Here is a 17,934-nt window from a genome sequence, read left to right on the forward strand (position 1 = left end):
TTTACATTTCACACCTCAACATTTATTAATTCATTTAAATGTAGTAAGTTATTTATTCACCTCTTATATCATTTGTTTGTGTACCTTAGAATTAACAGGGCAATGTTTGGAAGTTCATTGATTAGCATAGACATATCAGTACATTTTAAACAAGTAAGGAAATATAAAATCATGACAAATGCACACAGGTTTCTAAAATCAATAATGAAAAGTATCAGTAAAAACAATTAATTCCACAGTTCATAGGATATAGGCTCCCTTTCATTGTCAACAGCTAATAGGACCTTTTTCTTTTTTTTGCTATTTCCAAGGTCTAGGGTTGCTCCAGGCTCCATGAACCCATCACCTGCTTCCACACATTCCCATTACAATTTCCAAGCTGCATCTGGTCAAAAAGTAACAACTCAAATGTGTATTACATCTATGTATATGAATGATAATAATTGGTGCCACACATCGAAGATACAGCCAATGCTGCTGCTCAAAATTACTGCACATAAGTCAGCAGAGTAACTGTAAGAGATAGTCATTGAAGACTGAAAAGTAAATGCTCAACAAAAAAATACTACTTCATTGTACAATACTGAAATTAAGAAAAAAACTTGCATATAAATCAACCTTCTTATAGTCATTTTTCAAGAGCTTACTTTCAAAGCATTATTGCAAGAGATTAAAGTACATTTTCACCAAGTGACTATTCTAATATGAATTCAAACAAAAACAGAACTAATGTTTTCATCCTCCTCCGACGGATCGAAGATTTCAGCCAACATCTGGAACCGTGGTCCCCAGTTGTTCAGGTCCTGGTCTTGGTCATCAGAGCTGAATGAACAAATGGAGCTAAGACTTTCAGACACAGAGCCCTCTCCTTCATAGTGGAAGATCTGAACCACATCATGTGCTGGAACATTTGGATCTTTTGCTGCCACTTCCAGGTGCTGAAGAGAGGAAACAATGTCATGACTCTTTCTGTACTTTCTCCCTCACCTTCTGGTAGAAAGAATAGTTTGCTACACTTAGTAGTTAATTATATCAAAGTATAGAGTAGGAATTGCATCCAAATCTACAGTAACATACATGCAGTTTTCTATTTTCAGTACAAAACAAAACCAAAAATGATTCAATGAAATATCTGGGATGTTGAGAAATTTACTAACTTGAACCAAACTGTAGTGTGTTACTTGAGCAGGACTTAAGGGCACTTTAAGAAGACACTCACCCTAATGATTAGGTCCGCAATGTTTACTTGATCTCCTGCTGGTCTGCATGGTTCGGAGGATCCAGATAGGCTTTTTGGATCCTTTTCTCCAGTTGATGCTTCCGGGTTATTGCATACTGGGTGGATATTTTCAGAGGCAGGCACAACGTTGGTGGCTGAAGCCATGGTGTTGTCAGTGGAACATACTGCGTTGGTTGGGGCCAGCGCAGCATTGGCGGGAGAAACCACGTCATTGGTGGGGGCAGGTGAGGCGTTGTTGAGAGCAGGTACTGCGTTGTCAGGGATGCTCAGGGCTTTGAGATTTATCGCATTCTGGGGCATACCAAGACACCATTAGCACTGAAATCTACCTCGCACTGTAGTAGACACATACCTCTTCGTCTTCTTGACCATTTTGAACGTTGCAATGTCCTCCTCTGCATAATTTCCAGGCCACTAACGACCCCACTTCAACATTAAGATATTTTGGGTTATTGAAGTAATGTAACATTGATGACACAAGAACTACTTAAAAACATATATATAAAGTTATTATAAAGTTATCTACTGAAGTGAATGACACACATGATATCATAACGTTTCAAAGGTCCAGTTTACTGAGCTGACATTTTTTTATACCCTTGTCAGGTTAACCATAAAAAGTATGGTTAACTCTGAGGTATTTTTTCCTGCGGAAAACTAGCCACATAACATTCTGTTCATGAACTTAATGAAGTGACGGTGGATTGAATTTACACAGAGTCACCACAAGTAGGACAGAGATGATGATGGCAGCGAGGAAACAGACTCTATTGCTAGAATCCCTATTTGCCACTAGGATGATTAAAACTGTGGCTGTGCAGGAAGTTCCAGTGGTATCTACAAAGATAAATACATTCATATATATTATATCTATATATATTTTTAATATTAAAATCTCATTACAAAATCATTCCAACCCACATAGAAGCTTTTTTCAAACCAACTCACAACAATGTTTACCCATTCACACACAATCACCCAACTGATGTGACTAAGCTGTGACAGCATGATGTTCAACATGAAAGCGTGGAGTCTTGATGAGATGTCCTAAAGCGCTCTCTAAACAAAGTTGTAGGGCTTTGTACAGCAGCCATAGATACAGCCGAGGAGAGCGTCAAGTGGGGGATTCCTTGAACCACCAGAACGACGTTATTCACTTTCTTCAACTAGACGGGCATCTTTTGCTTGATCCATTTCCGTTTGTTCTATTGGTTGATTTTTAGAAGCGACTATTTTATGAGGATATTACAATTTCTTTACTTTTTAAGGTTTGAATAAGGTAAAGCTCTTACTGTAGCGGCACTGACTGATATTGACGAGCCATCTCTTCAACTGATGATGAGCACCTTGTTTATTGAAGTTGAAGATTTGAACTATAAATGGATCTCAGCATCACAAAATATATGCAATAATATTTAAACAAAGAAAACAATAATTTCCTTTAGCAAAACCGTATTAGCACTCTTACTTATTAACTTTAGCATTATCACAAATCAAACCAAATACTACACACTTTTTTTATACATATATAATATATGTGTATACATATATATATATATATAGAGAGAGAGAGAGAGAGAGAGAGAGAGAGAGATAAATAGATGTATAGATATATATATATCTATATATATACACATATATTATATATGTATAAAACCGTGTGTAGTGTATAGATATATAGATATATAGATATATAGAGATATTAGGACAGAAATGTCCTAACCATAATATGTATACAAAATAATATATAATAATATATAATATATATACACAAAAAAGTTTGAAAAAAACATTTTTGATTGAAGTTGCTTTTTTTTATATATTTTTTAATGGAAGTCATTTTTTTGTTATTGAGTAATAACCTCCATTCATATGTCACTGCTGCCAAACAGTACAACAAAGTTAAGGCAGTCATTGTCTTTGATCTTTTATGCCTTTATTACGTCACAGCTTTTTAGTCTTTAAAGCCTTTGTTCTTTTAATTTTAACATCATATATACAGTTGTGTCCATCCAAGTTCTATTTAGACATTTGTTTGGAGAAGAAAAGTAATAATGATTCTAGAGTTCACTTTCTTCGGACTTCTGCTGCCGGTCCTGGCCTCAGCACCGGACCCTGTCCCTCGCAGATTTGTGCCTTATGACAGTAAGTTACACTCATTACTTTGTTCTTGATACATTAGTCCAGTAGTTTATTCATCTTTAATGATACATTAGTCCAGTAGTTTATTCATCAATAATGATACATTAGTCCAGTAGTTTATTCATCAATAATGATACATTAGTCCAGTAGTTTTTTCATCATTAATGATACATTATTCCAGTAGTTTATTCATCTTTGATGATACATTAGTCCAGTAGTTTATTCATCATTAATGATTAATAGTCCAGTAGTTAATTCATCAATAATGATACATTAGTCCAGTGGTGTATTCATTATTTATCTTCTACCAAGGTGACAATAATCGCACGTTTCATGAGGAGGGAGTGTTGGACTACTCCACCATGCTGCTGAGGGAGGACCTGGGCCTGCTGATGGTGGGTGCCAGTGGGATGGTGTACGCCCTCGACCTCAACGACATCACCAAGAAAAATGACTCAGTAAGAACTTTTTATAGTGTATTATATTATATTATATAGTCACTGTATTCACTATAGTGAATCTTTGGAAAACTTTACACCTTCCCCTCGATTCTTCTTTATAGTCAAGATTGTCTTCATTGGTTCTTTTTCCCTTTTAACTTATATTGTCTCAAAACTTGAGCTTTCCTTACTTCAATAAAATGTGAATTAATTCCTGTTACAATGAGCATAAATCATCGAACCAAGCATTACTTGAACTATTTACTATAAATCGTTTAAATAATTTGTTATATTTAGGTCCAATGGGATGTGCCACCAGCAGAGGTCACTGCTTGTGGATTTAAGGGAAAGGATCCAGTAGTAAGTTGAATTAAAAAAAAATGTGTATGAAAGAAAACTTGGTGAAATAATCACATTTTGTCTTACACATTTTTAGATTCACTGCAGAAACCAGATTAAAACTCTGCTGAAAAGACAAGACAACAAGATGTATGTGTGTGGAACCAATGCTTTCAACCCAAAATGTGACTACATGGTGAGAAATGTTTACTTTAACAATATGATTTGAAAGGATGTCACAGATTAACTTATTAAAAACTGCATATGCCCCAGTAAGTATCATTGTTTAAAAAAGGAAAATTCATTATTGAATAAATACACAATATTTATACAAAAATACAAATTTATGAGGAATGTTAATGTTTAAACAGCTTAGCTCGAGTCCGCCAGCCAGTGACTATTTTATTTGCTACACACAAAATCTGTTATCCAGTTACGGAAGCTTATGATAGAGCAGTGTGGTGTTTTTCTTTCTTAGTGAAAAAAGCTACAACAACTTTAAACTATTAATACGCAACAATAAAAATGATCTTATATGTATTATCGTGTAAGAGCAGTCAAGTGTTTTGTTTAAAGATTGCCCACAAACAAATGTGTTTACACATTTATCTCTTGTAGTCGTACAACGATGGAAAATTGACTCTTGAGAACCAAATAAAGTCCGGTAAAGGACGTTGCCCGTATGACCCCTTCGAAAGATCAGCCTCTCTCATGCTAGGTGAGCAGAATGTTGTACATCTGAACTCCTTTTCTACAGCTTCTTTTTTTAAATTGCCTTTTACTTTTCAAGACAATGATCTGTACTCGGCTACATCAGTGAACTTTCGAGCGACTGAGTCTGTCCTGATGCGGCGTTCCACAACCTTCATTCGAACTGATTATAGAAGATCCTGGTTTTATGGTGAAGTTACATTTCATAAAGTTTTTATCATTACTTGTTGCATGTGTGCTATTTTACTGATTAACATGTTTCTCTTATTTCAATGTGATTAACAGACCCTGAATTTGTTTCCCTGGAGATGATGCCTGAGAGTCAAAACAGTGTCACCGGAGATGATGACAAGATCTACTTGTTCTTTAGTGAGACAGCAATGGAGTACGATAGCTACAAGCAGGTGCTTGTTAGCCGGGTTGCTCGAGTCTGCAAGGTAAGAACAAACAGAAGGGCAACTTGGGATTTCAAGAGGTGGTTACTAAGGCAGTGGAAAATCATGTTCACTCCCAGTCAAAAAGAAAAATCCAGGGCATTGAAAAACATTGAAGGCTGTTACTGACCTTAAACACTTTTTAATATTCTCCACTGTTTTAAGCTTAGCTTAAAGTTACATGGATGGAATTTCATCACCCAATCATAATTCCGCTTGCTCTGACTGTAGTCAGTCTCGTTAAGCCTGAAAACTGCAATTCCAAGATGGCCATGACTGTTTACCTACAGATGGTTGACTTGAAGTCCATATTTTATACAGTCCACAGGAAAACAACTGCCTTGTCCTCCAACCTTAGCACAAATACCTTCAACGTTCAAGCATTTTTCTGATGTTTCAGGGCGATCATGGAGGTCTGAGGACTTTGCAGGACAAGTGGACATCATTTGTTAAAGCAACACTAGAATGTCCAGTCCCTGACTCCAAACTGCCGTACATCATCCAGGACACATTCCGCTGGTGTGACCCCCAAAAAGACTGGAAGTCATGTTTGTTCTTCGCTGTCTTCACATCACAGACGTATGAAGATTTAACATTCGGACATAATTTGATTCGTTTCCTTTCCGATGTGAATTAATCTCAAATATATATTTCAGCTCCTCGAGAGAGATTTCTGCTGTGTGTGCGTACCGTGTGTCAGAGATCAGCAGGGTTTTAGCTGAAGGAAGATTCATGACGGAAGGACTGGTAAATGGAATTCATTCTAAATGGGTACTCCACAACGGAATATTGCCAGTGCCTCGTCCTGGTTCGGTAAATCAACCCCCTTTTATATGCAGATCATTTTGATTAAACTTGCCAGGACTTCTTAAGTTTTGATAACCATTGCTCCTCTCTTTTCCATCTCTAGTGCATCGATGATGCTGCACGTAACGCCAGCATCACTCAGAGTTCTGACCTTCCTGATAAAACTCTCTTGTTTATTCAAAAAAATACACTTATTGGTGAACCAATAATGCCAATAGGAAAGAAACCTTTACTGATTAGAAAGGGAATCAAATTCACACGGATAGTCATTGACCAAGTTCAGTCGGTGGACGGTGACAACCATCATGTGATGTTCATTGGGACAGGTGTGTATATGTGACAGGATGTAATGAATAATTGTATAAATACATGTGTAATTGTTCGCCACATTTACATCTTTTAATAAAGGGGGGGGAACCATCGTGAAAGCTGTGAACTATGATGGAGAGATGTTCGTCATTGAGGAAGTTCAAGTCTTTAAGACCTCAGAGCCCATCAAGATTCTCAAGTTCTCCAATGTCACGGTAATGTCATGACAGAGTGTTGAGCTTCATGTTGAGTTCAATCCCTGAAAATATTCTTTTTTTTCTGATGTGCAGCGTCAGATCTACGCAGGCTCAGACTCTGGAGTAGTACAGATGTCCCTGTCCTCCTGTGGAAGATCTTTGACTTGCATGGACTGTGTTCTTGCCAGAGACCCTTACTGTGGCTGGGACCACGCTGCTGGCAAATGTTCAACTCTTTCTGCTACACAGAGGTGAGTATCTGTTGGGGGATTGCCCATCTCTGCTGCTAATACATTGAACTTATGATTGTGCATCTCTAGAGATCTGATTCAGAGTGTCAAAGATGGCAACGCCTCTCTCTGTCCACAAGGAGGTGAGTAAGGCAAACATGTTGGATGTTTTGGCTTCCCTATTATAAATAGTTCTGATAAGATATGCATTATTTCAGCCTCGTTTTCAGCGCCCGTCCAGAAAGTGATACAAGCCAAACCTGATTTGGGGTCCTTGAAGCTTCCCTGCTCTTCAGAGTCAATGCTGGCAACAATCATGTGGGAGAAAGATGGAGTCCCTCTGGTCCCTTCATCTCAACATCTGCACCAACAAGATGGACTGCTCATCATAAGTGTCTCACACGCTGACACCGGTAACTACAGCTGCCTGTCTGTGGAGCGATCGAAGGGAGATGAGTACAGCACAACTGTTGTCCAGTACAATGTTGTCACCTTAGACTTTGAAGAATCTGAATCCCAGAATAATGATGCCATCAGCATTGTTAATAATATTGTTTTGGTGCTGCTATCCATGTTTCTCTTGGGCCTTTTGACATGGAACATATTCAAAGGCCACCTATTCAAGTCACTTTCATGTAGGAGGAGTCGACAACAAACGCCTGCAGTCTTTATTATACAGGTTTAATGTTTGTGAGGTTTGATGATCATAAGCAGATGAAGACTCATAGTTTCTCACCTCTATAAAAATGGACCTGAAAAAGGTTTTAGTTAATACTTTTAAGATCTTTTGGAGTTCTATATCAAACTAGTGTTGTAACTTAATTTCTTGTAAATGGTTCAACTCTTTCTGTTTCATGCACATGAATTGAATATTTTCCTTGAAACCCTAATAAAATCATTTTCTTAAAATACTGTTTTTTTTCTATACATGTTGGTATACTTTACTATTGCAGGTTATGCAAATATGCATTTCATATTTTCATTTGAACCACTTTATGACATTGGTTAAATATGAATATATTAATATTACATTAATAGTTTTTTTCTGGTTTCATTTCAGCATTTTATTTTGTTAAACTGTATTATTTTTTTCTCACAATCACGAAATCACTATTTATTTCTGACATTTCTCTCCATACTTAACTTGAAATTTTCCAATTCAGCTTTATTAACAAATATCTTGGGTCCTTACTACTCATTTGGCCCCAAAACATGAGTTGTTTTTTCTGCTGTAAGTGAATTGCTAGAAAGAAAGTCTAATTTCTCTCTTTTTCTTCCTCCATTCTAAAGATGAATTGAAGTATATATTCGAATGACATCTCAACAACATGAGTTTATTTTATTAAGAGTATTTATTTACACAACTCTGTTCTTCCAATTGAGCCGTTAAACATGAACATTATTTGACAACAGTATAAAAAAGGCCTAAACTATCAGACGTTGCCTCAACCGAAAGTTCAGAGAGGTTACTTGGCGTCCCCAGTTGGCTAAACATGATATATCATTTACAAATCCAACACAAGTATACTGTCATTTAATTTTTTCGGCATTGATGCATTTAATAAAACAAAAATAATGATGAACATTTATGGTTAACATCCAATTTTTGTATTCAAACGTCATTTTTTTACGGGTTCATCGTCTATAACGGTACCTCTTGAAGTGGAACCACAGCTGAAAGATACCATTTGAAAACTGGCATCGGAAACCATGACGGTGAGAGTACTCCCACTCTCTGTTCACGATCTTAAATGCGATATCCTCGTACGGTGGGCCAGCATGGAATCTTAAGATGCCAAAGTCCTTGTTGTCGGGACTGGGCTCTAGAAAGTACTGCGGGGTCGAGCGCTTGTCGATCAGATCTGGGTAGAAGATATTGAACTTGTAACCTTGAACAATCTTGGGTGGCGGGTTGTCAAAGTCATAATGCGTCTGGTTATATTTGTTCCACTCGAAGCCAGTGTGTACTCGGTTAAAGAATCTCGGCTTCCTGGGTCGGTATTTGTAAGCCCAAAGGTACATCTTCCCTGTGACTGGGATCTCCACGCTGAACTGGGCTTCGTTGTTATCCATTCCCTGTTTGGCTTGACAAACAAAGAAGTCCTCGGCACTCTCGCTGGCGTCACCTAACAGAAAGACAGGAAAAAGTCAAGCTTGAAGTAAGTCGTGTAACTTTATATGACAGACAGAACGAGGATGAGGCAGACACACAACCTTATGATACTGTGTGCCATTCGTACCTGTGACCTGCAACTGTCTACGTGCTAGCTGCAACTTGTGCGCATCTTCCTCTGCCGTTATCGTGTGTGTGTCGAGCGGCATCTCCGATGAAGTCAGAAGAGCTGGACTGTAGCGACCGGAGTCATACTCTGCTTGGCTTTGCTGGATAAGATCTTCCTCCGTCAATACAGCTTCCACAGAGTCGCCCTTCTCCTCTTCTCCCTTGTCTTCATCCTTCTTTCCTTCCTCGTCTTCAATCCCTCTGTTAGTGCTGGTTGATGTTGATGGACCAGGCTCATCATTCTCCTGTCCACTAGCTTCATTCACAGTTCTACCAGTTGATGATGAAAGGCTGGAATCTTCTCTGCTCCTGCTGTTTCGAAAACAAAAAATGTTTGTAAAGGATGAGGAGTATTATAATAATATTCATTTTAATATGGTGCCATCCTACAATTTAAAGACACCTTCAAAAGGCCATAAAGAAGTTCATTTTTCTTCCGTGAAGGAACATGCATTCAAACCCAATTGTGTCAAGACTCAAATTTGACACAATTATTGTCGTACTAGGACACAAACAAACTTACTCAATGCTCTCAGTCACTGGTTCATCCTTGATGATTTGGGAACGATGGTTCGCTTTCCACTCCCTGTTCTTGTTTCAGCCTGAACAGCTTTTGGCGAAGCACATCCTGGTGTCGCTCTCTCAACCTGTAATCATTCATTGATAAACACATTTTAGTTTTTTGAAAGGGTTGAGACCTTGGGTTAGAAATGTAATTATTGAATAAGCGGAAGGTGTGGACCTTGCTCTCGCCATGTAGACGCGGACCTGTTGCAACAAGCTCTCCCAGTAGCCGATGTCGAGGTTAGATCCACCAGCTCGGATTTTCGTCTCGATGTTCAGATGTAGAGCCTGCAGTTGGCTGTATGTCTTGCCTTTAAATACTATCTGAACATCCGTGCTTACAGCTGTGTTTATGCCGTAGACAACAATTATTTAACATGAATTAAATATGAAAGATTATCAGTTAATCAAGTGACTATTTGAAATGTGTGTTAAATCTAGATGATTGATTACAGTAAAGTTGTCATTTCCTTACAATATTTTATTTGGATCAATTTGAGGATATATCTTCAATCCCTCCTTTGACCTCTGAAACCAGAGGTCAACCTTAAAATGTAAGGCTCAAATAAACTAATCAGACAGATCAGGTTGAGAGTTGAGGAGGCCACATCTGGCTCCACAGTTGTTTTTATTTTAGGTTCCTAATTTAAACTATTAGTACAGAGAGATAAGGAGAAAATAAATTCTGAAAAAACATAACTTCCTTATAGAAAAGTACATGTAAATAATGAATACACTTGTTGTTTGTTGAATATATATTGAAGTTCCCCTTATAAAATACAAATATGTCAACATTGTTAACTTTAGTTTAACTTCCGTTTCATCAATTCCAGCTTTTTGCTTTTTGTGTCAAACCCATCAGGAGAGCTGTCACTTTCCAAAAAAATGACATTTTACTTTCATATGAATTACAGTAATTTACATTTCACACCTCAACATTTATTAATTCATTTAAATGTAGTAAGTTATTTATTCACCTCTTATATCATTTGTTTTTGTACGTTAGAATTAACAGGGCAATGTTTGGAAGTTAATTTATTAGCATAGACATATCCGTACATTTTGAACAAGTAAGGAAATCTAATATCATGACAAATGCACACAGGTGTCTAAAATCAATAATGAAAAGTATCAGTAGAAACAATTTGCCACAGTTCATAGGATAGGCTCCCTTTCAACAGCTAATGGGACTTTTTTTGTTTGTTTTTCGCTATTTCCAAGGTCTGGGGTTACCTCATGAAACCCATCACCTGCTTCCACACATTCCCAATACAATTTCCAAGCTGCATCTGGTCTAAAAGTAACATCTCAAATGTGTATTACATCTATGTATATGAATGATAATAATTGGTGCCACACATCGAAGATACAGCCAATGCTGCTGCTCAAAATTACTGCACATAAGTCAGCAGAGTAACTGTAAGAGATAGTCATTGAAGACTGAAAAGTAAATGCTCAACAAAAATATACTACTTCACTGTACAATACTGAAATTAAGAAAACAACTTACACATAAATCAACCTTCTTATAGTCATTTTCAAGAGCTTACTTTTCAAAGCATTATTGCAAGAGATTAAAGTACATTTTCACCAAGTGACTATTCTAATATGAATTCAAACTAAAACAGAACTAATCTTTTCATCCTCCTCCGACGGATCGAAGATTTCAGCCAACATCTGGAACCGTGGTCCCCAGTTGTTCAGGTCCTGGTCTTGGTCATCAGAGCTGAATGAACAAATGGAGCTAAGACTTTCAGACACAGAGCCCTCTCCTTCATAGTGGAAGATCTGAACCACATCATGTGCTGGAACATTTGGATCTTTTGCTGCCACTTCCAGGTGCTGAAGAGAGGAAACAATGTCATGACTCTTTCTGTACTTTCTCCCTCACCTTCTGGTAGAAAGAATAGTTTGCTACACTTAGTAGTTCATTATATCAAAGTATAGAGTAGGAATTGCATCCAAATCTACAGTAACATACATGCAGTTTTCTATTTTCAGTACAAAACAAAACCAAAAATGATTCAATGAAATATCTGGGATGTTGAGAAATGTACTAACTTGAACCAAACTGTAGTGTGTTACTTGAGCAGGACTTAAGGGCACTTTAAGAAGACACTCACCCTAATGATTAGGTCCGCAATGTTTGCTTGATCTCCTGGTGGTCTGCATGGTTCGGAGGATCCAGATAGGCTTTTTGGATCCTTTTCTCCAGTTGATGCTTCCGGGTTATTGCATACTGGGTGGATATTTTCAGAGGCAGGCACAACGTTGGTGGCTGAAGCCATGGTGTTGTCAGTGGAACATACTGCGTTGGTTGGGGCCAGCGCAGCATTGGCGGGAGAAACCACGTCATTGGTGGGAGCAGGTGAGGCGTTGTTGAGAGCAGGCACTGCGTTGTCAGGGATGCTCAGGGCGTTGAGATTTATCGAATTCTGGGGCATAACAAGACACCATTAGCACTGAAATCTACCTCGCACTGTAGTAGACACATACCTCTTCGTCTTCTTGACCATTTTGAACGTTGCAATGTCCTCCTCTGCATAATTTCCAAGCCACTAACGACCCCACTTCAACATTAAGATATTTTGGGTTATTGAAGTAATGTAACATTGATGACACAAGAACTACTTAAAAACATATATATAAAGTTATTATAAAGTTATCTACTGAAGTGAATGACACACATGATATCATAACGTTTCAAAGGTCCAGTTTACTGAGCTGACATTTTTTTATACCCTTGTCAGGTTAACCATAAAAAGTACGGTTAACTCTGAGGTATTTTGCACTGCGGAAAACTAGCCACATAACATTCTGTTCATGAACTTAATGAAGTGACGGTGGATTGAATTTACACAGAGTCACCACAAGTAGGACAGAGATGATGATGGCAGCGAGGAAACCGACTTTATTGCTAGAATCCCTATTTGCCACTAGGATGATTAAAACTGTGGCTGTGCAGGAAGCTCCACTGGTATCTACAAAGATAAATACATTCATATATATTATATCTATATATTTTTAATAATAAAATCTCATTACAAAATCATTCCAACCCACATAGAAGCTTTTTTCAAACCAACTCACAACAATGTTTACCCATTCACACACAATCACCCAACTGATGTGACTAAGCTGTGACAGCATGATGTTCAACATGAAAGCGTGGAGTCTTGATGAGATGTCCTAAAGCGCTCTCTAAACAAAGTTGTAGGGCTTTGTACAGCAGCCATAGATACAGCCGAGGAGAGCGTCAAGTGGGGGATTCCTTGAACCACCAGAACGACGTTATTCACTTTCTTCAACTAGACGGGCATCTTTTGCTTGATCCATTTCCGTTTGTTCTATTGGTTGATTTTTAGAAGCGACTATTTTATGAGGATATTACAATTTCTTTACTTTTTAAGGTTTGAATAAGGTAAAGCTCTTACTGTAGCAGCACTGACTGATATTGACGAGCCATCTCTTCAACTGATGATGAGCACCTTGTTTATTGAAGTTGAAGATTTGAAGTATAAATGGATCTCAGCATCACAAAATATATGCAATAATATTTAAACAAAGAAAACAATAATTTCCTTTAGCAAAACCGTATTAGCACTCTTACTTATTAACGTTAGCATTAACACAAATCAAACCAAATACTACACTTTTTTTATACATATATAATATATGTGTATACATATATATATATATATATATAGAGAGAGAGAGAGAGAGAGATAAATAGATATATAGATATATATATATCTATATATATACACATATATTATATATGTATAAAACCGTGTGTAGTATATAGATATATAGATATATAGATATATAGAGATATTAGGACAGAAATGTCCTAACCATAATATGTATACAAAATAATATATAATATTATATAATATATATACACAAAAAAGTTTGAAAAAAACATTTTTGATTGAAGTTGCTTTTTTTTATATATTTTTTAATGGAAGTCATTTTTTTGTTATTGAGTAATAACCTCCATTCATATGTCACTGCTGCCAAACAGTACAACAAAGTTAAGGCAGTCACTGTCTTTGATCTTTTATGCCTTTATTACGTCACAGCTTTTTAGTCTTTAAAGCCTTAGTTCCTTTAATTTTAACATCATATATACAGTTGTGTCCATCCAAGTTCTATTTAGACATTTGTTTGGAGAAGAAAAGTAATAATGATTCTAGAGTTCACTTTCTTCGGACTTCTGCTGCCGGCCCTGGCCTCAGCACCGGACCCTGTCCCTCGCAGATTTGTGCCTTATGACAGTAAGTTACACTCATTACTTTGTTCTTGATACATTAGTCCAGTAGTTTATTCATCTTTAATGATACATTAGTCCAGTAGTTTATTCATCAATAATGATACATTAGTCCAGTAGTTTATTCATCAATAATGATACATTAGTCCAGTAGTTTTTTCATCATTAATGATACATTATTCCAGTAGTTTATTCATCTTTAATGATACATTAGTCCAGTAGTTTATTCATCTTTAATGATACATTAGTCCAGTAGTTTATTCATCATTAATGATTAATAGTCCAGTAGTTTATTCATCAATAATGATACATTAGTCCAGTAGTTTATTCATTATTTATCTTCTACCAAGGTGACAATAATCGCACGTTTCATGAGGAGGGAGTGTTGGACTACTCCACCATGCTGCTGAGGGAGGACCTGGGCCTGCTGATGGTGGGTGCCAGTGGGATGGTGTACGCCCTCGACCTCAACGACATCACCAAGAAAAATGACTCAGTAAGAACTTTTTATAGTGTATTATATTATATTATATAGTCACTGTATTCACTATAGTGAATCTTTGGAAAACTTTACACCTTCCCCTCGATTCTTCTTTATAGTCAAGATTGTCTTCATTGGTTCTTTTTCCCTTTTAACTTATATTGTCTCAAAACTTGAGCTTTCCTTACTTCAATAAAATGTGAATTAATTCCTGTTACAATGAGCATAAATCATCGAACCAAGCATTACTTGAACTATTTACTATAAATCGTTTAAATAATTTGTTATATTTAGGTCCAATGGGATGTGCCACCAGCAGAGGTCACTGCTTGTGGATTTAAGGGAAAGGATCCAGTAGTAAGTTGAATTTTTAAAAAATGTGTATGAAAGAAAACTTGGTGAAATAATCACATTTTGTCTTACACATTTTTAGATTCACTGCAGAAACCAGATTAAAACTCTGCTGAAAAGACAAGACAACAAGATGTATGTGTGTGGAACCAATGCTTTCCAATTTTGTAATCCATGCGTTTGTTTCTTCTCGTCTGGACTATTGTAACAGTTTGTTTTCATGTCTTAACAAGAAGGAGCTGTCTCGCCTGCAGTTGATTCAGAACTCTGCAGCGAGAATTCTGACCCGCTCTAGTAGAAGAACTCACATTTCTCCGGTCCTTAAAACTCTTCACTGGCTTCCAGTTTCTTTCAGGATCAACTTTAAAATTCTGGTTCTTACTTTCAGAGCTATTCATGGTCAGGCTCCTCCTTACATCACTGATCTGATCCAGCCTTACACCCCAGCTCGGGCTCTGAGGTCTGTGGATCAGAATCTACTTATGGTTCCACGCACACGGCTCAGGACCAGAGGAGAGAAATCTTTTCAGGCTGTTGCTCCTAAGCTTTGGAACAATCTTCCTCTCTCTTTGCGCTTGATGGAGTCTACTGACTCCTTTAAGAAACACCTTAAGACGTTTCTATTTGTGCAGGCTTTTCCTTGAATTTCTCGAACTCCTGTGTTGTTCTCGGTGTTGTCTTGATCTTTGAAGTATGTACTGTTTTGAGTATTGTTTTGATTGTTAAAGCGCTTTGTGACCCTGGTCTCGAAAAGCGCTATATAAATATATATTACTTACTTACTTACTTACTTTCAACCCAAAATGTGACTACATGGTGAGAAATGTTTACTTTAACAATATGATTTGAAAGGATGTCACAGATTAACTTATTAAAAACTGCATATGCCCCAGTAAGTATGTTTGTTTAAAAAAGGAAAATTCATTATTGAATAAATACACAATATTTATACAAAAATACAAATTTATGAGGAATGTTAATGTTTAAACGGCTTAGCTCGAGTCCGCCAGCCAGTGACTATTTTATTTGCTACACACAAAATCTGTTATCCAGTCACGGAAGCTTATGATAGAGCAGTGTGGTGTTTTTCTTTCTTAGTGAAAAAAACTACAACAACTTTAAACTATTAATACGCAACAATAAAAATGATCTTATATTTATTATTGTGTAAGAGCAGTCAAGTGTTTTGTTTAAAGATTGTCCACAAACAAATGTGTTTACACATTTATCTCTTGTAGTCGTACAACGATGGAAAATTGACTCTTGAGAACCAAATAAAGTCCGGTAAAGGACGTTGCCCGTATGACCCCTTCGAAAGATCAGCCTCTCTCATGCTAGGTGAGCAGAATGTTGTACATCTGAACTCCTTTTCTACAGCTTCTTTTTTTAAATTGCCTTTTACTTTTCAAGACAATGATCTGTACTCGGCTACATCAGTGAACTTTCGAGCGACTGAGTCTGTCCTGATGCGGCGTTCCACAACCTTCATTCAAACTGATTATAGAAGATCCTGGTTTTATGGTGAAGTTATATTTCATAAAGTTTTTATCATTACTTGTTGCATGTGTGCTATTTTACTGATTAACATGTTTCTCTTATTTCAATGTGATTAACAGACCCTGAATTTATTTCCCTGGAGATGATGCCTGAGAGTCAAAACAGTGTCACCGGAGATGATGACAAGATCTACTTGTTCTTTAGTGAGACAGCAATGGAGTACGATAGCTACAAGCAGGTGCTTGTTAGCCGGGTTGCTCGAGTCTGCAAGGTAAGAACAAACAGAAGGGCAACTTGCGATTTCAAGAGGTGGTTACTAAGGTCAGTCTCGTTAAGCCTGAAAACTGCAATTCCAAGATGGCCATGACCATTTACCTACAGATGGTTGACTTGAAGTCCATATTTTATACAGTCCACAGGAAAACAACTGCCTTGTCCTCCAACCTTAGCACAACTACCTTCAACGTTCAAGCATTTTTCTGATGTTTCAGGGCGATCACGGAGGTCTGAGGACTTTGCAGGACAAGTGGACATCATTTGTTAAAGCAACACTAGAATGTCCAGTCCCTGACTCCAAACTGCCGTACATCATCCAGGACACATTCCGCTGGTGTGACCCCCAAAAAGACTGGAAGTCATGTTTGTTCTTCGCTGTCTTCACATCACAGACGTATGAAGATTTAACATTCGGACATAATTTGATTCGTTTCCTTTCCGAAGTGAATTAATCTCAAATATATATTTCAGCTCCTCGAGAGAGATTTCTGCTGTGTGTGCGTACCGTGTGTCAGAGATCAGCAGGGTTTTAGCTGAAGGTAGATTCATGACGGAAGGACTGGTAAATGGAATTCATTCTAAATGGGTACTCCACAACGGAATATTGCCAGTGCCTCGTCCTGGTTCGGTAAATTAACCCCCTTTTATATGCAGATCATTTTGATTAAACTTGCCAGGACTTCTTAAGTTTTGATAACCATTGCTCCTCTCTTTTCCATCTCTAGTGCATCGATGATGCTGCACGTAACGCCAGCATCACTCAGAGTTCTGACCTTCCTGATAAAACTCTTGTTTATTCAAAAAAATACACTTATTGGTGAACCAATAATGCCAATAGGAAAGAAAACTTTACTGTTTAGAAAGGGAATCAAATTCCCACGGATAGTCATTGACCAAGTTCAGTCGGTGGACGGTGACAACCATCATGTGATGTTCATTGGGACAGGTGTGTATATGTGACAGGATGTAATGAATAATTGTATAATAAATACATGTGTAATTGTTCGCCACATTTACATCTTTTAATATAAGAGGGGGGAACCATCGTGAAAGCTGTGAACTATGATGGAGAGATGTTCGTCATTGAGGAAGTTCAAGTCTTTAAGACCTCAGAGCCCATCAAGATTCTCAAGTTCTCCAATGTCACGGTAATGTCATGACAGAGTGTTGAGCTTCATGTTGAGTTCAATCCCTGAAAATATTCTTTTTTTTCTGATGTGCAGCGTCAGATCTACGCAGGCTCAGACTCTGGGGTAGTACAGATGTCCCTGTCCTCCTGTGGAAGATCTTTGACTTGCATGGACTGTGTTCTTGCCAGAGACCCTTACTGTGGCTGGGACCATGCTGCTGGCAAATGTTCAACTC

At 37.5% G+C, this 17,934-nt stretch overlaps 2 protein-coding genes, 1 long non-coding RNA gene and 1 pseudogene across 3 annotated transcripts; 3 read left to right on the top strand and 1 right to left on the bottom strand.

The window, feature by feature from the left end:
* The first annotated feature begins 3,660 nt into the window (after positions 1–3,660).
* LOC148063670 (semaphorin-4E-like) lies at positions 3,661–6,649 on the top strand. Its single transcript, XM_087811807.1, has 10 exons — positions 3,661–3,840; positions 4,120–4,182; positions 4,259–4,357; positions 4,780–4,879; positions 4,952–5,062; positions 5,158–5,309; positions 5,707–5,885; positions 5,963–6,119; positions 6,217–6,439; positions 6,522–6,649. Exons 1-10 carry the CDS (start codon positions 3,745–3,747, stop codon positions 6,647–6,649), a joined length of 1,308 nt encoding a protein of 435 aa, XP_087667933.1. The 5' UTR covers positions 3,661–3,744.
* Positions 6,650–6,765: 116 nt separating this feature from the next.
* LOC148063671 (uncharacterized) lies at positions 6,766–7,758 on the top strand. The gene is made up of 2 exons (XR_015713544.1): positions 6,766–6,992; positions 7,068–7,758. It is a non-coding gene; the product is annotated as an uncharacterized LOC148063671 (long non-coding RNA).
* Positions 7,759–8,484: 726 nt separating this feature from the next.
* Positions 8,485–9,691, bottom strand: LOC148063672 (splicing factor Cactin pseudogene; annotated as a pseudogene).
* A 6,744-nt stretch (positions 9,692–16,435) lies between these two features.
* Positions 16,436–17,447, top strand: LOC148063673 (semaphorin-4E-like). The gene is made up of 4 exons (XM_087811400.1): positions 16,436–16,564; positions 16,785–16,963; positions 17,041–17,197; positions 17,295–17,447. Exons 1-4 carry the CDS (start codon positions 16,436–16,438, stop codon positions 17,388–17,390), a joined length of 561 nt encoding a protein of 186 aa, XP_087667526.1. The 3' UTR covers positions 17,391–17,447.
* The last annotated feature ends 487 nt before the right edge of the window (positions 17,448–17,934 follow it).

This window comes from Callionymus lyra, chromosome 16, assembly GCF_982586985.1.
Source record: "Callionymus lyra chromosome 16, fCalLyr1.hap1.1, whole genome shotgun sequence".
NCBI classification, from domain to species: domain Eukaryota; kingdom Metazoa; phylum Chordata; class Actinopteri; order Syngnathiformes; family Callionymidae; genus Callionymus; species Callionymus lyra.